At 41.2% G+C, this 21,714-nt stretch overlaps 1 protein-coding gene across 1 annotated transcript in view; it reads left to right on the top strand.

Annotated features, from left to right (window-relative positions):
- Nucleotides 1-56: 56 nt before the first annotated feature.
- The window catches only part of PID1 (phosphotyrosine interaction domain containing 1), a gene marked incomplete at its 3' end in the record, with an annotated part of 52,554 nt that continues 30,896 nt past the window's right edge, over nucleotides 57-21,714 (top strand). The window contains exon 1 of the mRNA XM_009070485.1: nucleotides 57-199. Within this exon, the coding sequence (XP_009068733.1) occupies nucleotides 65-199 (135 nt within the window). The remainder of the gene's footprint in view (nucleotides 200-21,714) is intronic.

Genomic DNA, 21,714 nt, shown 5'->3' with positions numbered 1-21,714 from the left:
TGGGGTTAAACCACGACAAACTGGAGTTAATTAATTTTATTTTTCTGTTTAGCACTTTCAGACCATGTTAAAGACTAAGTTGAATGTCCTAACTCTTCGAAAAGAGCCTCTCCCGACAGTGATCTTCCATGAACCAGAAGCCATTGAGCTGTGCACCACAACTCCCCTCATGAAGACCCGGACTCACACTGGATGCAAGGTACTCAGAAGGATACATTTAAGGAACAAGACCACTGTGGAGGTGTGGGTGTGTGAGAACTCTAAAGAGCCCAAAGTCACCATCGTGGTCATTGTTGTTGTTCTGGAAACCCCATAACCACTACTCTTACTGTAAAGTTTCTGAATCATAAAAGTAATTGAGCATTTCTGACCAGAAATTTTGGGCTTCAGGAGGAAAAGGTTTGGGTTATGCATCATGATACAAATTATGGAGGATTTCTAGCAGCCTGTGGTGAACTTTGATTGTTGTAAGCACTGATATAATTTCTGTAAGGTCTAGTGTTGAGCTTAAGACTCCAGGATAGTTTGGTTGGATGTTTTTCTGTGTTTTTTTAGTTGGCTGGGGTTTTTTTAAGAGAAAGAAAAAGGAAAAAGAAAGAACAGGAGACTTAGGTCTTGATTCGGTTAAGCAACAAGATGAATTTGCCTGGTTAAATCAAAGCACAGCTTCTGAAAAATCTATTCCTCTTTTTAAAACTTTAATGGCTTAAGAGCTTTGAGTGTGTTCTTCTGTGGTAGGAAACCATATAAAAATAGCAAACAAATACGCTCTGTTTACATCTTCTGTTGGAGCCATTTTCATTGATCACTGAGCTTGCCTAGCCTTGCAGCCTTACAGACTGAGCAGGGTACCAGTTTGGCCTCTGCTGTTAGTCAGGGCTGGGCAGCTGATTCCCCTTCAACCAGCCTGGCTGTCAGTTGTAGGGAGTATCCACCTGCCCTCAAGGGTCTTAGTAAAAATGGAGAGCACTGGGCTTCAGACTCCAGTACTCTGTAAAGTGTGAGCTCCAGAAAAGCGGTTGCCGGATGCTACATGCACTGGATAAGGTCTAAAGTGCAATTAAATGACCTAAACCCCTCCCCTGCCAGTGTGTAGACACAAATGCATGCACACATGTCCTTCCTTGTTGGAGGATCTGATGTGAGATGGAGTTGGAAGAAATTGGTTTCCAGTGTGTTGCTCTGCTTCTCTTGGCATACTGTACTTGGGCATCTCCACGTCTGACACTTGTTTAGTAAAGTTTCTTCTTGGGAATTGTAATTTTTGACTTTTTGCCTGTCACAATAGCCAAAATCAAGAGCACTGCTGGGTGTTGAAGCAGTGCTGCCCTATGCTGATGCAGAGGAATGCAGAAGTGATCCTAATATGCTTTGTACAGTGGCTTGTAGCATCTGCTCTTCCATGGTGATGTCTTTTGTCCTTGATGTTGACATCTAATGAAATTTTTGAGAAATTAGCTAGGATCAAAATGGTTCACAAAGTATCTGGCTTTCACCCCCAGTGAGAGAGAGTGCAGACATAATAGTGCTTTCTGAAATCAGTTTATCTTTGTGAATGTGTGTGGAATTTAAATGAACCTTTTTACTTAACCTACAGTCCTTCTATTGGAAAAGATGAATTGCAGAGAGATGTTGAACCCCTCAGTGAAGTGAATCTCATTCTATATTTAGATCTCTTTTTATTTATTCATTTATTTTGCCTGCAGTGTAACACAGTAATGGTGACTAGGGAACATCTGCTGCCATAACTCTCCCCTTTGCCTTCTTGTGCTGTTTCTCCTTCTCCCCTTACTCTGTAGTTAGCTCACCTCCTGTCAGTGCTGAAGTCTTATGGTGTTTTTGGGGTGGTGACTAGCTCCTCTTCAGGTGATTCAGCAGTTATCATTTTCAGTACCTGCCTTGGGAAGATAATTCCACATATATGTTGTTCCTATGACCAAGAAATCCTCTCCTGTTACTAACTGAAAGGCTTCAATGTTACCCATCCTCTCCTGTTACTAACTGAAAGGCTTTGATGTTACCTGGTCACTCTAGTCACAACCTTGTTCTTTTCCACCCTCTCATTTTTCCTGACTAAATTTGTTCTTCTCTTATGGAGCTTATATCTGCCAGCTGTTTATGGGTAATTAGCCTTCCTCTCCTCTTTCCCCTCTGATTATTAGTTTCTTACTGAGTGATATGGTAATAGTGTTGGCATAACAAAGCTAGAATTTTATAATAGGTGTTTTTGCTCTGTTATTCTGGGTGTAAGGGAGGAGATGCTGTGATGTTACTGGTACCACCAAGCCCCTCTGGTTCAGAGACATGAGCTTTTCAGGCAAGAACACAGCATCCAGTTTTTACTTGCTTTCATGAGTCACACTCTTTTGATCCTTAATCATTTTATTCCTCTTGACTGAAATCCCTCCAATTTTTCGATGTAATCCCATTAATGAGATAGTATCATTCTTCTGACAGAGGCTCCAGACATCTAATTTTATGGCACAGTTTTAACATAAGCCTCAGCTGGCACCATCTTGTTGTGGGAACTTGACAGATGCAATTGCTTTGCTGTTCAGAGGTCTGGGCATTGGTTTTCTTGTGTGGTTGCTCTTTTTCTTGTCCTTTCATTGCAAGAAAGGCTTCTCTTTTAGCTTTCATTTGGAGTTAGATGGTGAATTCTGAAGAAACAAAACTTTTCTGCTGAGTTCCAATCTCATTCTGTAACTGAATGGGATGGTTTTAAGAACAGCAGAGAAGTGTCTTGATTGAAGTAATCTAGGAGGAACCCTCAAAAATCCAGAAAATGAAATGAACAAATTAAGAGAGCTTCTCTTTCCTGCCCAGAAAGGCAGGAGGCTTAGGACTCATTCCTCTGTAACTGCATGTCTATACCTGCCTGCTTGGGTTGACTGTACTGTCACTGTTCCCACCCTTCTAGACTTGTGGGCATGATTTCACCAAGCAGGAGAAATGGATAGTATTAGCATTGATTTGAAGCACAGAACTTTAGGTGCACACATTTTGGAGTTTATGGTTCTGGTTGCTCAATCATATGGGTTGACTCGGACACCGCAATTCCCAAAAGACATCTTCTTGCCCCCTTCTCCTCCTTTCCCCACTGGTCCTGTTTGTAATGGGGAATGACAGCTGTGTGCCTGGGGCTGAGCTGTTGCAGCCCCATTCAGCCTAAACCAGGGCAGGATTTCTGGGTACAATAAAGCACTCAGATGCTGTTTTTCCTGGGGGGTCATTTTCTTTTCTTTGAAGCACGGTGTACGTTAGGTGAGAGGCAGGTCTCTGGCCCCAGAGGAACTACAGCTTCTCTCCTTCTTCAGCTGAGCCTGCCAGGGCAGGGCAGTGGGATGCAGTGCCCACAGAGTTGTGGTTGAGCCTCTTCTCTGTGATGGATGTGATGTTTGTGAATACTGGGTCACCAGGTCTTAAGGTTGACAGCTGCTCCGAAGAACGAAAAACACAACTGGCTTATTGTGTACTTGTAAATGGAAGGCCTCAGTTTAAGCTAAACCACCCATTGCTGAGGAAGGACAAAAAAGAGTGAGAAAAGGTCTTTTTTTACTATCTGGACCACACTTTCAATTCCAGGTCCCTAATTTGATTTTATTGTAATAGAGCATGTTTTTCTATGTGGATATGAATGTGATTTAGATGTGTGTGTATATAAAAATGTGTCCATTATTGTTCAGATCCTAAGGATTTTGATTACACTGTGGTTATCCTGCTTGTTGGTCTTTCATGTCAAATGTGCACTCTTGGGTTTCAGCTGGAAACCTTCTTGTCCCTTAGCACAACACATAAGTACCACCAGATGGAAAGACAAAACCTCAAGTATCTCCAGAAAATAAATTACTCTTTCCTCAGAAATGTATGCTTTCTCTGTTCCTTTTAACAGATTTTGTATAAGTTTTGCATGTTTTATTCTTCCTTAATGTCCTAATCAACTGACATTGATTGTAATGTTTCTTGATTTCTGTCCCTTTGAGCCGTAGTGGTGGCATGAAGGGAGTTGCCTAAATTACTCTCTCTCTACTGCTGTAGCTTTTCCAGGCAGTGCTGCAGTAATGCAAAAAGACAGGTTAAGAATGCTGTCTGAGATTTTTGAAGTGGTGTAGTAGATTCAATTGTTTTTCTCCTTGTCTATTGAAAGACTCTTCAAAGTGAAATCACTGCTGAATAATCAGTAGCTTGTTATCAACCTGAGTCAGACAATCTTACTCCTCCAGATCCCACCAGTGGACAAGCTTTTCTCAGCAGCCTGGGAGGCTGAGAGGAGAGAAGCATAAACAGTGCAAATAATTGCATTCTTAAGAGTATGCTTTTATTAAATGGGAAAAATATATTTTAATGATATGGTATTTGCAGGAATTATATTTGTTACTTGCCTTATTGGATTAGCTTGGTGAGATTATTCATTCAGGCTTTATGGAAGGTATGATGTTGAAACTTTTGCAGTGGTGTATCTTAGTTTAAGATTGATGAAAATCTTTTTTAACAATTTGTGTAAATGGCATTAGGGTGGTAAGGGTGTTTTAAAATCAAGTCTCACACATAATGTTAATGATTTAAAAATAACCAGGTAGTAATATAAGGAAATGGAACTTGGCTTTTCACTCCCAAGGCAAAAAGAAAGTGGTTCCTGTACTAAGCTGGCTGCAGGCTGATGCCCACAGTGAGGCCATGGGCACAGCTGGGCTTCCCAAGCACAGTGCAGTGTCAGCAGTTGGGCACTGAGCTTGACCATTGCAACTTGGAGCACACCCGATGCTGTTACACTTGTGTCAACCTAGGAACTGGATTTAAGGTGTTTTCTGGGAGAGCTGGGCAGCTCCTGAGGGGCTCTGACCTGTGCCTGCCCTGCACTCCTGCAATCTGCCCTCCAGCTGCAGCTCTGGCCCCTGCAGCAAAGCCAATGGGGCAGTCTGTTGCCCTTGTTGCTGCTTTTTTTTGCTGGCTGCTGCAAAGTTTTCATTTTCCCTTTGTCTCTTGGTCTTTCTCCCATTTTTCTTCTTTCCTCAAAAGTAACTTTCACTATTAGAGATAATTCCATCACCTGTGGGCCCTACTAATCATTCTCCATGCATGTGAAATTTCAACATGCCTTGAGCATTGGAATTTACACCTATGTAGTAGAGACTGGAGGTTTGTCTGCAAGGGTAAAGCTCATAAGAAGCTTATAGGATGAATAGCGAGTAATATTGATTGTGATTCAATTATGATCTGTAGAAACACAATGATTCTCTTTGGGATACTTATTAAATAAATAAGGCATTGTCTTAAAATTGCCCTGCTAGGCCTGATTCTAATTCCTTGTGTAAGAGAAGCATTTAGGAATAATGTCTGCTTAGATATTACTGCCTGGTTTTGGTTTTCTGCCTGGTTAATTTTGATTGCAAAGGCCTTGCAGTAGGATTGTCTCTTACTACATACTTGCAAAATACCCAATTTCTACTCTACCCTAGATACCTCTACAGCAAATTTAGTAATGCTGTGTTACTGCTTTGATTGGTCATTGCACCTATTGAAACTTAGGCTGTTGTTCTTTGGTTTGCTTTGGTTTTGCCTCTTGATTAGATTTTTGCAAGCTGCTTTAGCCATTTCTGGCCTGTGCAACCTCTACCACTACTGTCCTATCCTAATCAGCTCAGTCATGCTGATGGTCAGACATATTATCACTTTAGCTTTCAGAGGACAGCATGCTCCCCATCTCCTGGGCCTGATGGCCCTTCAACATTCAGAAAATGCTCACATTGTTGAGCCATCCTCCTAGCTTCATGCAGCCCACACAGCATGGTTTGGGTGCTGGCAACCCCAGCCTCATTCCTCTTTTCCTTTGTTGCTTCCCAACCCCTAAATTTTTGCTCTGGCCAGCTGAAGCATAGGTGAATTGCTCCCCTCTGCTGCACTGTTACTAGGTTACTGTTACAGGTCACTTTTGTGTGTCTTGATACTGAATCAGACAAAATTAATGCAGCAAGAACATTGTCTCTCATTTCAATACCCAGAGACCAAGGTGCTCTTTCAAGGTGCTTTTTACTGTCCTGTTGACTCAAAAGGGGTGAAAATGTGTCCATAGACTTTCTGGGATGGTGAAATCTATATGACATAAATGGGTTGTTAATAATCTAGTGTTTTGCTTAAATTTCCACAGTTAATTTAAAAAGCCACCTCCTGTTGAATATTTATTGCTCCTTTGGCTACTGAAACCGTAGCTGTTTGGAAGCTGCACATAGTCCTAAAACCACTTCACATTACCCTTTTAAAGCTTAATAAAAATGTTCTCTTTGCATAGAATGATCAAGAATGATTGTTTGAAGTGCAGGTTTACCCAGCTGTAAATAAAAGTCCCACTAGCTGCCTAGTCTTCATTACCATTTTGTAGGCCTGTAATATTATGATGGCCATAAACTTTAATAAAGAAACAAATTAAACAAGTGAGACAAGCTAAACTGTACCATCACTCCCCAGCCTGCTGTTTTCCACCGTGTTTAATGTGAGTGGAAACCACAGAGCTTATTTTCTTCTTGCTTCATTGAAGGCCCTGTATTGTTATCCTTAAGCACTGCATATTTTGTACTGTCAATTGTGAGCTTGTTTTTCTGCTTCTTTCTTCCCTCGTGAAATAAACCAAAAGGACACATGTGAACTCTTGCATGGGGCAAATCTTAGTAGCTTTAGCATGTTTAGATATGGTACTAGTTGGTGAAAGGTACAGGGGCTTTTTCCAGAGGTGAAGTGTATCAAGTAAACTAATGCCCCAACAAGTATGCTATGTGAAGGTGAAGTATTTTCTTTACTTTTTCTGCACGTAGTGTTACAGAAATGGGGGAAAAAAAAACCAAAAAAACCCCCAACTCCCCAAAAAACCCAAGCTCAATCCTGAAGTTACGGAAGTCGAAACTTCTTGCAGGAGCCTTGCACAAGACTGTAACTTAGATGGCTTTAGAGATTTTGGGCAAATCTTCTTCTAATGTTGAAAATGGAGAGTTGCATGTGCTCATTTCTGTTTCAAAGCATGACTGCATTGTAAGGTGGTGCCCTGCACCTATGAAGCTAATGAGAGCTCTGCCGTGGGTTCCGCTGTGAGCGTGGTGGGATGAGCCATGCCAGGTGGCAGTGGCCTTCAGGCAGCTTGTGCTGCATGGTTTTTGGCACTGGCTGCTCTCAGCTTCAGGGAGGGTCTGTCTTGCGTATGATTTTTTTAATGTCATGCATGGAAGGCCCATTTATGTCAGTGAGGATTTATACCTTAAATGAGTGCAGAGGAGCTAATAGAAACATGAAGGCTAGATGCAAGTGCAGAATGTTATTAAAGCATTGTCATGCTTCATTTCCTGAAGTCCAGGAGTCTTAGGTGGAGAATATAAATCAGGTAAAGCAATTGAATTGATCTTTAACCAAGCCTGCTTTCAATAGGGTCTTCTGCAGTGTTCAGTTTTGCTATGTAGGATGTACTTTGACATAATTTTATTTGTTTACTAGTAAAGTTGCCTTGTAAACTAATGTATGCTGAGAGCTGTGGAAGTTATGTCTTGTGTCCTGTCAGATATGTTGGTGGTATTTGTTTTTTTTCTTAGCATTTGCGCCAGTGACATTTTTCGAACCATGGTTCGAGTAAAGGGCATCTTGTTATTCAGGAAGTTCTTACATCCCATCTAAAAATGGTCATGTATTGCAGTCACCTTCATGCTTCTGCTTTAACTGCCTTTATAGGAGAAAGTATGTGTCTGTTTTCTACACACAGCAGAGTAACTTTTGCTCTCAATATATATGTATATTAATTAAAGGAAAACAGTTTTGCCTATTTCTGTTTACTTTTGGATTTTCATTAAGATAGTGTGTCTTAAACCTTTTTAAAGAGTCTGTAAAATTAGTAAGACTGTCACCTTGAGAGGAGAGTGGTGGTGATAGGGAGGACAGGACGATTTTTGGGAGCTGCCCTGCATATTGGTGGCCAACACAGGGCTGGAATTAGCCCTGGCTGCAGGACCTTCTCCCTGTGGTTTCTCTTGGGTTTGCTTCAAGAAGGAGGGAGCTCAAAGCCTGGCATATTGTCAGGAAAATTAGGGAATAAGCTGAGTTTCATAGAGATGTGTGCAATGAAAATAGTTGTGGATGTGAACACACTCTCAGGAGGGCTAGAGGATTGTGTCCCCTACTCCTTGGGCTGCTTGTGATGGCTTCCAGTTGTTGTGGACCATACAGACAATGCCCAGACTGATCCACTGGGAAGAGAGGTTCTTCCCTTCAGGTCCAGACAATTAGTGTTCAGTGGGTCTCCTCAGTTGTTCCTTGGAGCAAGGCTCAGGGGCCCAGGCTTTGTGTGTAGCCTGTTCCCAGCACTGCTTTGTCTTGCAGGAAGAAATAGGAGCAGAAATGTTGCACTAGGGTTGTGGACCATACAGACAATGCCCAGACTGATCCACTGGGAAGAGAGGTTCTTCCCTTCAGGTCCAGACAATTAGTGTTCAGTGGGTCTCCTCAGTTGTTCCTTGGAGCAAGGCTCAGGGGCCCAGGCTTTGTGTGTAGCCTGTTCCCAGCACTGCTTTGTCTTGCAGGAAGAAATAGGAGCAGAAATGTTGCACTAGGTAAGCCATATGCTTTGTCTTGCAGGAAGAAATAGGAGTGGAAATGTTGCACCAGTTAAGCCATACTTTGCTCAGATATATGTGTGTCAAAACCCATTTTCCTTGGCAGTAGACTGCAGAAAGTCACACAAGCCCCTTGAAAATGGAAGGATATAAAATGTTATAGCATCCATTAGCACGTTGGGCTTTACTCCTCCCCTTGGTGCATGTATTGTACGGCTTGCCCAACCATTGTGTACCTTACATTTCATCTTGTTGCTGTGTTTCTGTCCATGTAGTAGATGCAGTGGGTCCCAGTGAAGAAAATGGGTGACGATTCATGATGTGGAGCCTGGGAAAAAGTTCTTAACCAAAACAGAAGTCCCATTGGTTAGACTCTAGCACTTGCTTTCGCTTCAGAGCTTTGACATTATTAGTTGCCTTTGATTCAGTGAAAATTATCAGACCTTAATTTTGTTAGCAAATGGTATTTATCAGCAGAAGTAACCCGAGTCAAACCTCTTAATGTAAAACAAAGTTCCTAGACAGTTTATATTTCATTTTGTTGTGGAAGAGCTAGTGATTGGCATTCAAAGAGCACTTTGTAAAATGCCGACATAAGGGAATTAAAAATGTTTCCTATGACTTGGCTGAGAACAAGTACTGTCCAATCCTGAATTTCCACCCTTGCTTGTAAAAGCAACTGGGAAACTTGTGAGGTACAGAGGCCAGACACTATGTGCTGGTGAATGCTCAGTTGCTCTTTACTGTGTATCATTTGTACTTCTGTAGTATTTCTCAATCAGAAAGATCCCCAAACACCTTCTTGAAACAGCTCTTTTGTCCCCTGCTGTTCAGCTGCCATTCCCTGCCAGCAGACCTGTTTGCAGAGGTCAGCTCAGCTCACCAAAGCTCAGGGGAAGGCTGTGTGGGCACACTGTACTGTGGAAAAAATACGCTAGGGGAAAACTGGGAAAGATGCTGAGAATTAAAATGCATGATTCTGTTATGTAATAATGCATTGAATGAAGGTACAAAAAGCAATATATATTAATGAAATTCCTTTGTATAAAACTCCACAGAATACTTTCATATCTTGAAACAAATGTAAGGGGGTTTTGTCAGTTCTAGAAATACTTTTCAGGGTACTTGGAGCTGTTGTTTAATTATAGCTGTCTTTGTAGGAGATAACATGCCAAAATTGTTTTCTCTGAAAGATGATGTAAGTATTCAAAACCAATTTAATCTCTCTACAGTGGGAAATACTTAGGTTTTGAAATTCTAAATTTTCAGAATACCCTAGGAGATAATCTTCACTTGCACAAATATAAAATGTCATACAGTGCATGCCATGAAGTTCTACCTTTTGCAGCCTGACAAAAAGACAGGATACCACTATGAAGCACAGTGACAATTGTAAGGCCCTAGATAGCTACAGATGTGTCAGGGTATTTATTTTTTATGCTGTAGAAAATGTTGTGCTCATCACAATTGCTCACACAAAGCCTTCTGGTCATAGGAGCTGATTGTTTCCAAAATAATTACGGTTCAAATCTCTAAGATCTAGTAGCTTTAGACATATAAAAATGAAAACGAGATTGAAATTTATTACATTGGTTATGCCAAGCAGATGCTGCAGTCACTGTCAATTGTTTCGTTCTCGTGTGTCCTTGAGAAACATTTCCATCTCAGTGCGACTGTTGCAATAGAAGGATGGAGCTGTGATTTGTGTTGCTGGAGAGCATGGGGAAGCTGGTGTTTCTCCATGGCCCTTGGGGCATATGGACCCTGCTGTGAGCTCACTCCTTCCTTTATAGCACACAAAGTTATTCTTTAACAAAACCAAAGAACTTCTGGTTCTGCGGCTGTTGTTCGCTTGCGTTGTTGCAGTGGGCACCTCCTCACTCAACAGCATGAAATGTTTTGGGAGAGGTGTTGGCAGATCTTTATAGGTGTACTTTTTCACAACAAAGATGTGTGTTTATTCTATGTGGCTCTTGCCCTGAAGCCATGGATATTGTTTCTTTGATTTCCATTAGAATACTGCAAAATTTGCATTTGGCACTGGGTCCCTACTGCTCAGGCTACTTTGAGCCAACATGAGCCTTCTTGGGAATTTGAAATCTCTGTTTACAGCTGTGCTATGCCCAAACCCAGCAGTTCTTATTTTAGGGCCGATCCTGTGTGCTGAAAGCTTTCCACTGAAGCAAATGACATTGGCAAACAAGGAGGCTGAAGCTGGATTACAGATGTATTCTTCTGTAGATGAGGCACAGTTGGCGACGTTCATAGGTGCACAGGCTGCCAGAATGTAGATTAATCTTGCAATCCAAAAAATAGGATGTCATCAGAGAAAAGAAGGTCCTGTGTGCCACCTCTGTCTCTGTTGGTCCCAGAAGTAATCCTGTTCTCCTTGTACTGTTGCAAATAGTCTGCAATGCAGTGTGATGTACAAATACATGAGCTCAGAAGAGTAAAGAAACTTTTCCATTCCAGGGGTTGGATGTCAGTGTCTGACACTAATAGCATCTTTTTTTATTTCATTAAAAGATTTTTTTTTCCATAGTTAATTAAAAATTCACAGCAATAACTATCACAGTGCTTCTGGGCAATGTAAGACTTGATGTGTGTTATCTATTGCTGATCAACTACCTTTCTTGTAAACTGTTGTGAATATTTGACTTTAGGCTTGTGGTAATTCAGTAAGCTTTTTTCTCTGAGATTCTAGGTTGTATAGGGAATCTAGGTTGTAAGTGCAGCAGAAGTATGACAGTGGGTTGTTTTTGGGTTTGTGTTGGAGGGGGTTTTGTTTTTTTGGGGAGGTTTTTTGTTTGTTGGGTTTTTTTTTCTTTAAGAAAGGAGACAGATCAATTTTAAAGTTTACAGTCCGTTTTGGAAAATGAGTAAGTTCTCCTAGGTTAAGAAATTCCCTTGTGCTACTAACGTGGCAGTCTCTGGTATTCACCTGTAGTCACAGTTTCACAGCGAGATCCTATTAAATGATATATACTGGCACTCAGTTTAGTTTCACAGCGAGATCCTATTAAATGGTACATACTGGCAGAGAATTAAGATACTGAATTTCACAGCAATGTAAATTTGGAATTAAGTTTATCATGTTTTATCAGCACATGAAAAACTAATGTTGAATTGGTAGTGGCCTGTTAACTTTGATGGAACAAATACTGGTTTTATACCCACTGAGAGTATGTTCTATCCCTTTAGTTTCACAGCGAGATCCTATTAAATGGTACATACTGGCAGAGAATTAAGATACTGAATTTCACAGCAATGTAAATTTGGAATTAAGTTTATCATGTTTTATCAGCACATGAAAAACTAATGTTGAATTGGTAGTGGCCTGTTAACTTTGATGGAACAAATACTGGTTTTATACCCACTGAGAGTATGTTCTATCCCTTTTTGAGAGCTGATGTTCCTTTGCCTGTTAGATATCAGGGTTAGTTTATGATTGCTAGAGCATAGCCCACTAAGGAAAAAGAATTACTGAGTTAATCCACTAAAAGGTGGTCTCATTTCATTATGCACTTCAGGTTTTTTTCACCTGCAAGGCCATGATGACATGATCTTCTGATTAAAGTGCTCTCAAGATTTAAATGGCATGGCAGCGACCTTCACTTTATAACCCCAAACTTGGGACATATATAACCTTACATTTAATAGATGCTCATACTCAAAACATTAAAAGTCGAAGAAAACTACTTAAACTCAAAGGAGCACATTTTGGAAGAACAGGAAGTTGAAAATTACTTTATAACTGTGCTTTATAAATCTCACTGAAGATTTGTTGAACTGTTTGCTGAGAAGGATTTATCAGTGAGTAGTTATTTGGTGGGATTTTTTTCATCCTCAGGAACTTGTTTAATTTCAGTGTAGGTTTCCCCATCCCCCAATTTGTTTTTCAATAGCAGAGAAAATAGGAGGAGGGAAAGCAAGCTTCAAGTCAGAAACAGATTAAAATTAACATTTCCAAGATTAGATGCAATCTTTGTAAAGATTGGTATAGTTGAGTAGTAAATTGGAAGAGATTGTAAGGAAAACACAAAATGAAATAAGGTAAGAAAATACATGTGTGTTGTGATTATTTTGAGAATGTCATTGAAGTCGATCCTCGGACAGGATGGGCAGAAAACAAACTGGTTGTAGTTCTTCACAGAAGCTGCTTTTTTGACTGAATTATTTGTAGGCTGGGAGTAATTCCCCTGTGCTGATGTCTGACTCATTCTTACAAATAGTGCAGTAATACACTTCAGCTTTGTCAGCTATTTGTAACCACAGTGGCCAGAATCCCTATGGGAATCATCGTTAATGGGATGCAGTTTTTGTGTTGGCTTTGCTATGGTATAAATTGGCATACTTCCTTTGACTGAATTGCCATGCAAGGTTATATTACCTAAGAATTTGGCCTTCAAGTTTGACATGTAGCTTGGAATTCCTAATGACTGAAAGCAATCCATTAATGAAATCAAAAGTAATTGAATACAGCATATGGGAACTAGTGCTGTTTCTCATTTGTTATTAGGCAGAAATGTTAAAAATATTAAGTAATTCTTGAAAAGATTTTTATGAAACAGCCTGATAGTGATTTAAAGAAAGGTGTGTTTTCATCCCAGAGTTTTGACTTGAATTGCATTTGAAGGTCTTCATACGAGGCAAAATAAATTGTGTCACTCTACATTCTGAGGTGGGAAATATGATATGCATGTAAGAAATATATTGGATATGTAATTTAAGTTTGGAACAGTTTAGAGCACTTCCTTATACTGAGGATAAAAGGCTAAGCTGAATTACTTTAATTACCAGTGACTTACTGATGAACCACTCTCAGATTTTTGTTCCGTAAGATTTTCCGTATCTGTGGATGTGGCTTTTTGTTCCACGTTACCACTTTCATGCAGACAGTGTGTGTCTTCAGAGTGGAACTTGTCCCTAAACCAGGGCCTCGTGTATGGCTGTTGCTGTAGCTGTACTCCAAAGGGTGTTTAACACGGGATGTCGGGTGAGTGTTGGCTGGAATGGGAGGCACATCTCTAGTGACTGTTCCGTGCCACTCCACTGTTGTGGTTGTGCAGGTCTGTGTGTGTCCCAGCTCCTGGCTGTGCTGCCATTGGGGGCCCCAAATGGCACCCCAGCAGCTCTGAGCAGTGTTTGGCTGGGTGGTGTTGTGTGGCCTCTCCTGGAATTTCTTCGAGCGGTGACAGCCCCCAAGGAACTCGGCGGCGTGACTGCCCACCCGGCCCCTGCTGCCCCAGGCACAGCTGCACACAGCCACTGCCTGATCCTGCTGTGTCACACCACTGAATGCTCTTGGCCATATTTACCTAAGCTGCAAATGTACTCTTTTTTTTTTTTCCATTCTGTTTGTGGAGGACTAAATAAAAGATGGCAAGGAAAACACATGGTGGGATTTCTGTGTCCTTGCCCTGCTCAGCAGCTGCAGTTGTGTCAGCTTTTTTCTGTGTGTGGTACTGTCACAGGCGAGGGAGCCTGGGTTAAAGAAGTGAATATTTATTCAATATTTATGGGCATTGATTAGAGCTCAGGTGTGGGATATCTGTGTGCTCCCTGGGGTGCTCACTCCACCCGTCGGGAACGGGGCTGCCCCAGGCCCAGCACGGCTGTCACCCCCTGGATTTGGGGCCATTCCCTGTGCTCTGCTTCAGGACTGTGGTGTGGCTCTGACTGGTCTGTGGTTTCTCAGTGTCTGCTGGCCATGTTGTGTGGAGTGAGAATGTTTTCTGTGTGTTCATCACCTTCAGGTGGCTCCGTCTTTTAGGGCCAGGTGGTCCCTGCTGCTGTCTGGGTACAGAGTAGAGTGTCCAGCCCTGTCCTGGGCCCCAAGAGCTCTTGCTGGGCACTGCTGTCTGAGTCAGCCCCAGCAGTGCCCACAGCAGGGTCCAGGGCCAGGACAGGACAAGTCCCACAGCTCCCATGTGTGCTCTGCAGAACCTCAGCACCTCTGAAATGGGGAGCTGCCTGCGCCCCAGGGCTGTGGTGTGAGCAGCTGAAGCTTTTCTGAGCCTTTGTCATCATCTTGATAACTCAAGCTAACAGCAGTAAGCCCTTCCTAACCTCCAGAAAGAAACAAAAGAAAGCAAAAGCCTTCTGGTGTGGCTTTGGATGGAGGGATGGCCAGAACAGCCCTCACATTCCTTAGAGCCCCCTTGCTGGCCCTTTCGAGGAGGTTTGCATGCCACTATAGGCCTGAAATCAAGCTCTGGTGACTTGTGGCCATTTGAAATACTCTCATCAAGAGTTTATACAGTGGGAATTAAATTTCTGGCATTTTGGACAAAAGAGTTTCATTTTGAGTCCTTCGCTCTGACACTAGAGGCCTCTTGGAGAGCCTAATGTGCAACCAGAGAAGTTTAGGTAATTTATCCCCTGGACTTGGTAGAGTGAGCCTTGTGAAGCATCATGAGGCACTCTTGCTGCCTCTTTGGATTTGTTAGCATGCCCTGATATTGCAGTTGAGTCTTCACCTGCCTGTGTGTCAGGATGGCATGGCTGGCTGACGGGGCCGTGCTGGGGATGGGTGAAGAGCAGAGAGGCAGGTGCAGGCCTGGGAGGTCAAGAGCCCTGCCTGACATTTGCACTGCAAGGCAAATGGCCAAAGTTGGGGCATCTTTCAATTAAATGTTATACTACTACTTTATAACACCTTTCGTAGAATTATTTTTATTCCAGTTAGCTCCTCAGTAAGGTGGTGGGTTTTATTTTGAAGTGAGACATAGAGATGATTACAGAGATCTTTCTGTAATTTTTCCCCCTCTTTGAATTAGGTTGCATATTCTCCATTAGCAATTACCTTCCTGTCAGTGTAAGTACAAGAAGTTCTAGAAATGCTTGATGTTTCTCACAGTGTAGCAGCTTTCTGCATACCAACCCCTTTGCCCTTTTGACTACATGAAGAGCTATAAATGTGTCATGCAGGAAGATTTAAGTGAATGCTGTTAAGGTCTCAGATAAACATTCAGAGCTACAGTTTCTTGAGAGCTGTTTGAGCTTTACCTTACATGCAGCCATTACAGTCATGCCAACTGACATCCTCCTAATTATTGTGGAGACATTTTTGTGTGATGTGTCTTGAGAAAAGAGTCTAAGCATCTGTGAAACAGATGAAGTGAAAATTCCTCTGGCATCTATCAGCAAACATAAGCAGGTGGAATACATCCAAGTTTCTGCAGCTGAGGGAGGGGCTCCAGAAAACACGGTTGTTTGCAGCACAGAGGGAAAATCAAACGAAAAATAATTACTTATATATCTTCATTTGATGCTGCCTTGTCATATAAGGCCAGTCCAGGAGCAACAGCAGCTTTCTGCTTCATTTCAAGGGCCATTGTAAATCAACTGTCAGGTTTATATAGGAAATGAACAGGACACTGCAGACTCTGTAAAATGCAAATTGCTGAATCTAGAGCTGTGCACTGCAAATAGGGCTCATTTTTCAGTTTGAAGGGTTTTACAATGTTTACTCTACTGGCTGTGCAGGGTTAATCAAGGTAATCACTGAAATACATTGCTTCACCAATCCACTAATGGAGTATTCCTGAAAATCAAATGGTTTGTATGTTTTAAGGCCAACCCCAGGAATTTAGAAATAAAAAAATATGCCACTGGTGTCCACTAAAGGAAATGTGTGTGGTAAGAAGCTGGTTTTTTTTCCCAGGATGAAAGGCCAGCTGGCATCAATTAGCACTTTATGCATATGTGCTTTTATAGAAATAATTTTTACTGAGCAGGTCTCAAAGCCTTTCAGTGTCGGTTAGTTAATCCTCCTAACAATCCTGGGCAGAGCTGCATCATTATACACATGGGCAGACTGGAAATTGGGGAGGTTTAAGTGACTAATCCGTAGCTGCAGAATGAATCAGTTCTGTCCCATCCTATCTGTCTTTGCAGGGCAGCACTACCTTCTCTGAGAAGGGAAACAAAAATAAAACATAAAAGTTACAGCAATGGTTATTGGTGTTTTATAACATCCTTCATGAGGCAATGCCTTTCAACAGTATATAGGATAGAAATAAGATTTGTCTATTACATGAAGGACAACTACAAAAGAGTAAGTAATTTGTATATTAATTGACTTCTCTACTTCAAGTGCATTGTGGATGTTCTCGTATGACTGCATGGTCAAAGAAAGACATTTCTCAGTACATGAGAGAAAGCCTTGGTGCCTTCTAAAGGAAAAAGAGAGACTGGATTTATTTTTTTTTACATAAATGCTTTCTTCTGCTAAGAGCATGACTATGCAAAAATGCAAGCATGCCAAGTTCAAGCCAGTGTGTGAAATGAGCAAACGTCCTTCACTACTTTCTCTGCAGTTTACACCCCCTTAAAACAGGCTGCTTTCCATAGGAGTCTTTAAAGACCAAGGAAGTGCAATTAAAACATGCAAATATGTGGCTAGCCCAGTAGTTCCTCAGTGGCTAAGACCTTGGTACCTTGCTTTAGGACTCCGTGGTGCTTGGGTTGTCATTCCTGGTCACATATGGTGTGGGGAGGAAGTGTGAGAGACTGCAGGCTGTGGTTGAGAGGAAGGTGTCAGAAATGTCACCCTAAAGCACAGGATCTTTATAAGATTCCAGGGAGATGAGGAGTTTTACTTTTTTTTCCCCCCACCTCAGGAAAGTTTTTATAAAGGAAGCAGGGAATTAATAGAAAAAAACTGCCTAGTTCCCCCATATCTCATGGTGCTGTTGAAATCAGACAGTATATAGACAAATTATCCTGTAGTCATGCCTGGCTGTAGCCTCAAGATATGAAGAGTGTTTCCTTATTTCCAGCTGACAGGAGGTATAAATGAGGGTCACCACTGTGAATGAGCTGGATTTAACACTCACGTTCAGTTAAGCTGGTGTGTTGCTTCACATCTCAGGGCTATCTTTTCAATTAATTCTCCCAAAGCTGATGAGCTGAATAACATGAAATGTATTAGGGTGCATGTGTCGGGTGATGGTGAGTGCTGCCTGATTATACAGATATTAAAAAGATATTTTTAATAGGGCATTGTATATTCATAAGCAAATTCCCTGTTCATTTTATAGGAGTACAACTCCACAGCAACTGCACTAAACATGTAGAAATGCCCTGATATTTCACCACTGCAATATAAAGCACTGTTTTAAGTTCCTCCAAGATGAGAGGAGTGTTATATATAAAACCAACTACATTTTGTGTAATATAGGAACCATATTGTTCATATTCTACCAAGTGAAATCTGGTTTGGATTTCTTTTGCTGAGGGTCCAGATCATATAAATGATTGTGGTCATTGCTGTATAGCACAAAGCAAGCCATGGTCTTTTCATGTCTGGAACAGTTTGTCGTAATCAACATGTATATAAGATATTTAAGATGCTTGTTCAGCATCTAAAAAACCCCTGTGGCTTAGGCTGCTATTCCCAACTCTAAAATTCAAAGATCTTAGTCGAAAATTATCCCCCCCAAGCACCATGCATTCCTCACAGATAATGTATATTAACTTAATCCAGTGTTTCATTCTCTTCCTTCTAAACATAAAAGAAGGGTAAGAGTGGCCACTGTTCTGATCCTCTTATAGAGTGTGAATAATGCCTATACCCCTGATTTGTCCCTGTGTCCTGTTACTTTGCACACCAGTCAGTGCTTCTGGCAGGAGATGGGTGTGAGGGTGGTTTCAGGGATCACTGTTTGTTAAAAAAGTGTCCCTACAAATCTTCTGCTCTGATCACTTCTTGGTAAGGGCAGGCAGCTTCCATTTAGATTTCAGCATTGAGGATACAGATCCTGTCCCTGTTACTACTGTCCATCTCTGAACTAGTTTGTAGAGACTGTACACAAAACTAAGAGAGGTTATGCTCTGTTGTTACTGGATGGATAGCTAAACACTCTGGTACTGATACCATGAGTAAACCCTCATGGTTTCCTTCTGGTGAGAAAGGAACTTATTTCATTTAACCCAAGTTTTGGTGACTCAGAATTGATTTACCTGGTTCACTTCAACATGGAGAGATAACAGAACTGGACATTGTTGTGCCCCAACATTTTAAATTTTTTTGTAAGACAGATGATGTTATATTTACCTTTGCCTACATTTAAGCACAAATCAGATGTCATGTATTTCCTGTGGGTAAGATATAGACATGAAATGTTGTATGCACACAAGAACAATTCCAGTTTACTAGGTGATATTTTTAGCATCCTTCAAGACAACTAAAATAGGAACCTGCCTCAAAGCAGATCAAGACATTTTTGCAGGACTGTGAGCAACATGGATTTGTCTTGAACAAATAGAATTGGCTGGAATTTTAACTTTCATGTTTATGAACAGTCCTTTAACAAGTTTTCCAAAAGATTGGCTCAAAAAAAAACCCAATTTTCCAATTTATTTTGTTTAAAAAAATTAAAAAAACCCGCCAGAATAAATGCTGAACATTATAAGGGTCACTTTTTCTTCCCATGGAAAGACACCCATGGAAATAGTACTGTCTTGGGGCCCTTTTGTTCCTCTTTGCAGAGTGCCATGAAGAAAATCTGTTATTGCCTTTATTTCCCTGTCATTTTCTTTAGACTGAACAGAGATTGATTGCTTTTCTGGGATGAGGAAAAATAGGCTGTGTCATTCTGTGATATTTTGCACTAGCAGCAGAGGAGAGTATGAAGTGAGCAGTTTAGTGCTAATCTTGGTTATCAATGAGTGTAGATTCAATTAGGTCAATTTACTTATATTTTTTTTCTGTTCATGCAGTCAGCTCCCCTGCTCTCTCATTGTCTAGAAGCTGCTTTTTTAACCAGAGTTTTAAGATCCAATTTTTAGTCCTGTTTGAAGCTCATAAGGAATCTTAGGACTTTGTTTCCAACAGTTTTTCTCACTATAAGGAAATGTTTTTGTTCTTTTGTTATATATTTTTATACCTATTTGCTTCTTGCCATTCAATTTCCCATCAAATCAACATCTATGTTTAAAAATACTTTTTTCATGAGAGGTTGTCATAAAATGCATATAGATGTGATGGAATTAATTTAAAATTACATGTTCCAAAAGAACCCACAGAGGTGAACTCATTTGAGAAATATTCTCTCTCCATACAATGCAACATGTTTACCTCAGGAATGTTATTAACTATGTCTAGGGATATTGCCAATGAGAGAGACAGAAAAAGGTAAGGATCATTCACATGTCTTTGGTTTCGTGTAAGCCTGTGGTATGTGTTTGAGATGCATGTAGAGGTACAAGCATTGTGCCTAGTCCAGGCTTGTCTCCCCATTATCTGTACGTGCTGAGATATTTGTCTCATCTGCACTTTGCTTATATGGGGTAAACCAAATGGACCTGGCTTGTCATCTTGCTCTCTGTTTGACCTCTAGCAGCAGATGCCTTGAAGATGGAGAAACTGAAAAGTAAACAAAAAGACAGTGCCTGCACCTGGCCAATTGCTTGGTGATGATGTAGCTGGTGCCTGATCTCAGCTGGTGATCATTTTATGAATCCTCTTATCCTTCAGGCATGAGATTTGATTACCTCAGGTCTTTCTGTTCATGCTTACATAGCTGTAAATATGACACCTGCTGTGTTATCTAACTTCGTAAAATTACCCAATTTTATAACCCTCTGACCAAGGAAGTACACTTGGTTAAAAGAGGGAGCCTCTTTGTGTCAGCCTGTAATGTCAGGCCAGACAAAGTAAAAGTGATTATTTCCAGCTGTGACCTCTGCAAAAGCTCATAGACTACATCTGCTATGCACTGTTCCTCAGGTAGAGATGTCCTGCTTTGCCTGTACAGTTCCCAGTGTATGATGCACACACAGCATTTGAAAATATATTCGAAGTTAAACAGAGCAAAATGACTGCAGCTGCTGGTGGTCTTGTAAATGGTTCAGTCATGCAATCTGAAGGGTGAGTCTGAATGCAAGGTGCATTCAGATCAGGGCTGAGATATTCAAAATACCTCTGAATTCTCCATGATAAGGAGAACATGTAGAAGGATACTGTCAACCATAGGAAATACATCCTTGTTCTTTCTGTGTGCTTACATTACGGGTTACAAAACAAACGTTAAATCCTGTGCATTTAAAACCTCATTCTCTGTATCTCTCCTTGGATGTAATACCTATAGAAAAAGCCATTTGAAATGCAAGGACAATTACAATGTTTTGCTTGCAGAAGGGAATATTGTAAATTATTGATAGATGACTGGGCTGTAGGCATAGCAATCCTTACTTCCATTGCTGGTCCTGAAATGCAGCAGCACAATTCAGTTGTATTGTGCAGTAAATTTATGCAAATTAATTGTCTTTCATACTGATGAAAGCTCTTTTCACTCTGGGCAGCATGAAATGACCGATGTCTCATCCTGTTTTTTCCTCCCCTTGTCCCTCCACCCTGATCTCTGGGCGTGCACTCTCTTTGTTTTTTCCTTTTTTCCCCCTGCAGTTCCTCTCTGTATTCTAGACAAGGAACCTGTTTCTAATTTTCTTGTGTCATGTCTGTCTCATAAAACACACACACTGGATCATATGACTGTTGTGCAATATTAGAGGGCTGTTGAAATTAACATCACATAGAAGGCCTTGTAAAGTCATCTTGAAATAAAATGTGCTAAGTTTGAAATTTGAAAGGGGCAATAATTCCATGCAGATGAGAGAAGTAAAGATACACTGACCACAAATAACAAGTCCATTTAAAAACAGTCCTTGTGGCTTCAAGCCCAGTCAGTGTCACAACCCCTGCCTCACATGGGCAAGTGAGTTCCAGGGGTGCTGTCTCAGCCCCTCGAGGGGGACGTGGTGGGACAGTCCTGCTCTGCCATGGGGCTGTATACAGCATGGTGATGGCCCCTGGTTGTGCATGGAACCTCCAGCCTTGACCCAAAGCATCATCTTGGGATCAGTCAGTCTCCAAATATGAAACAGCTACAAATAAACTATGTCATTCTGCCATGTCCTAGGACTCTTTGTGACTAACAATTTAACAAGGTTTTATTTTGCACATGCAGGCATAGCTTTTTGTCCAGTGTATGGGTGCAGTAATGCAGTTTCAAGAAGTCTGTGGGAATTAGGCAAGGGAAGATCCTTCATGAATGTGGGCTGTAGACTTCAGTGACTGGTTTCTCTGGAAAGCTTGTGAACAAGGGACACCACTGCTGCA

This window comes from Acanthisitta chloris, unplaced genomic scaffold, assembly GCF_000695815.1.
Source record: "Acanthisitta chloris isolate BGI_N310 unplaced genomic scaffold, ASM69581v1 scaffold8372, whole genome shotgun sequence".
In the NCBI taxonomy this organism is placed as follows: Eukaryota; Metazoa; Chordata; class Aves; order Passeriformes; family Acanthisittidae; genus Acanthisitta; species Acanthisitta chloris.
This window is presented reverse-complemented; position numbering and strand designations above follow the sequence as displayed.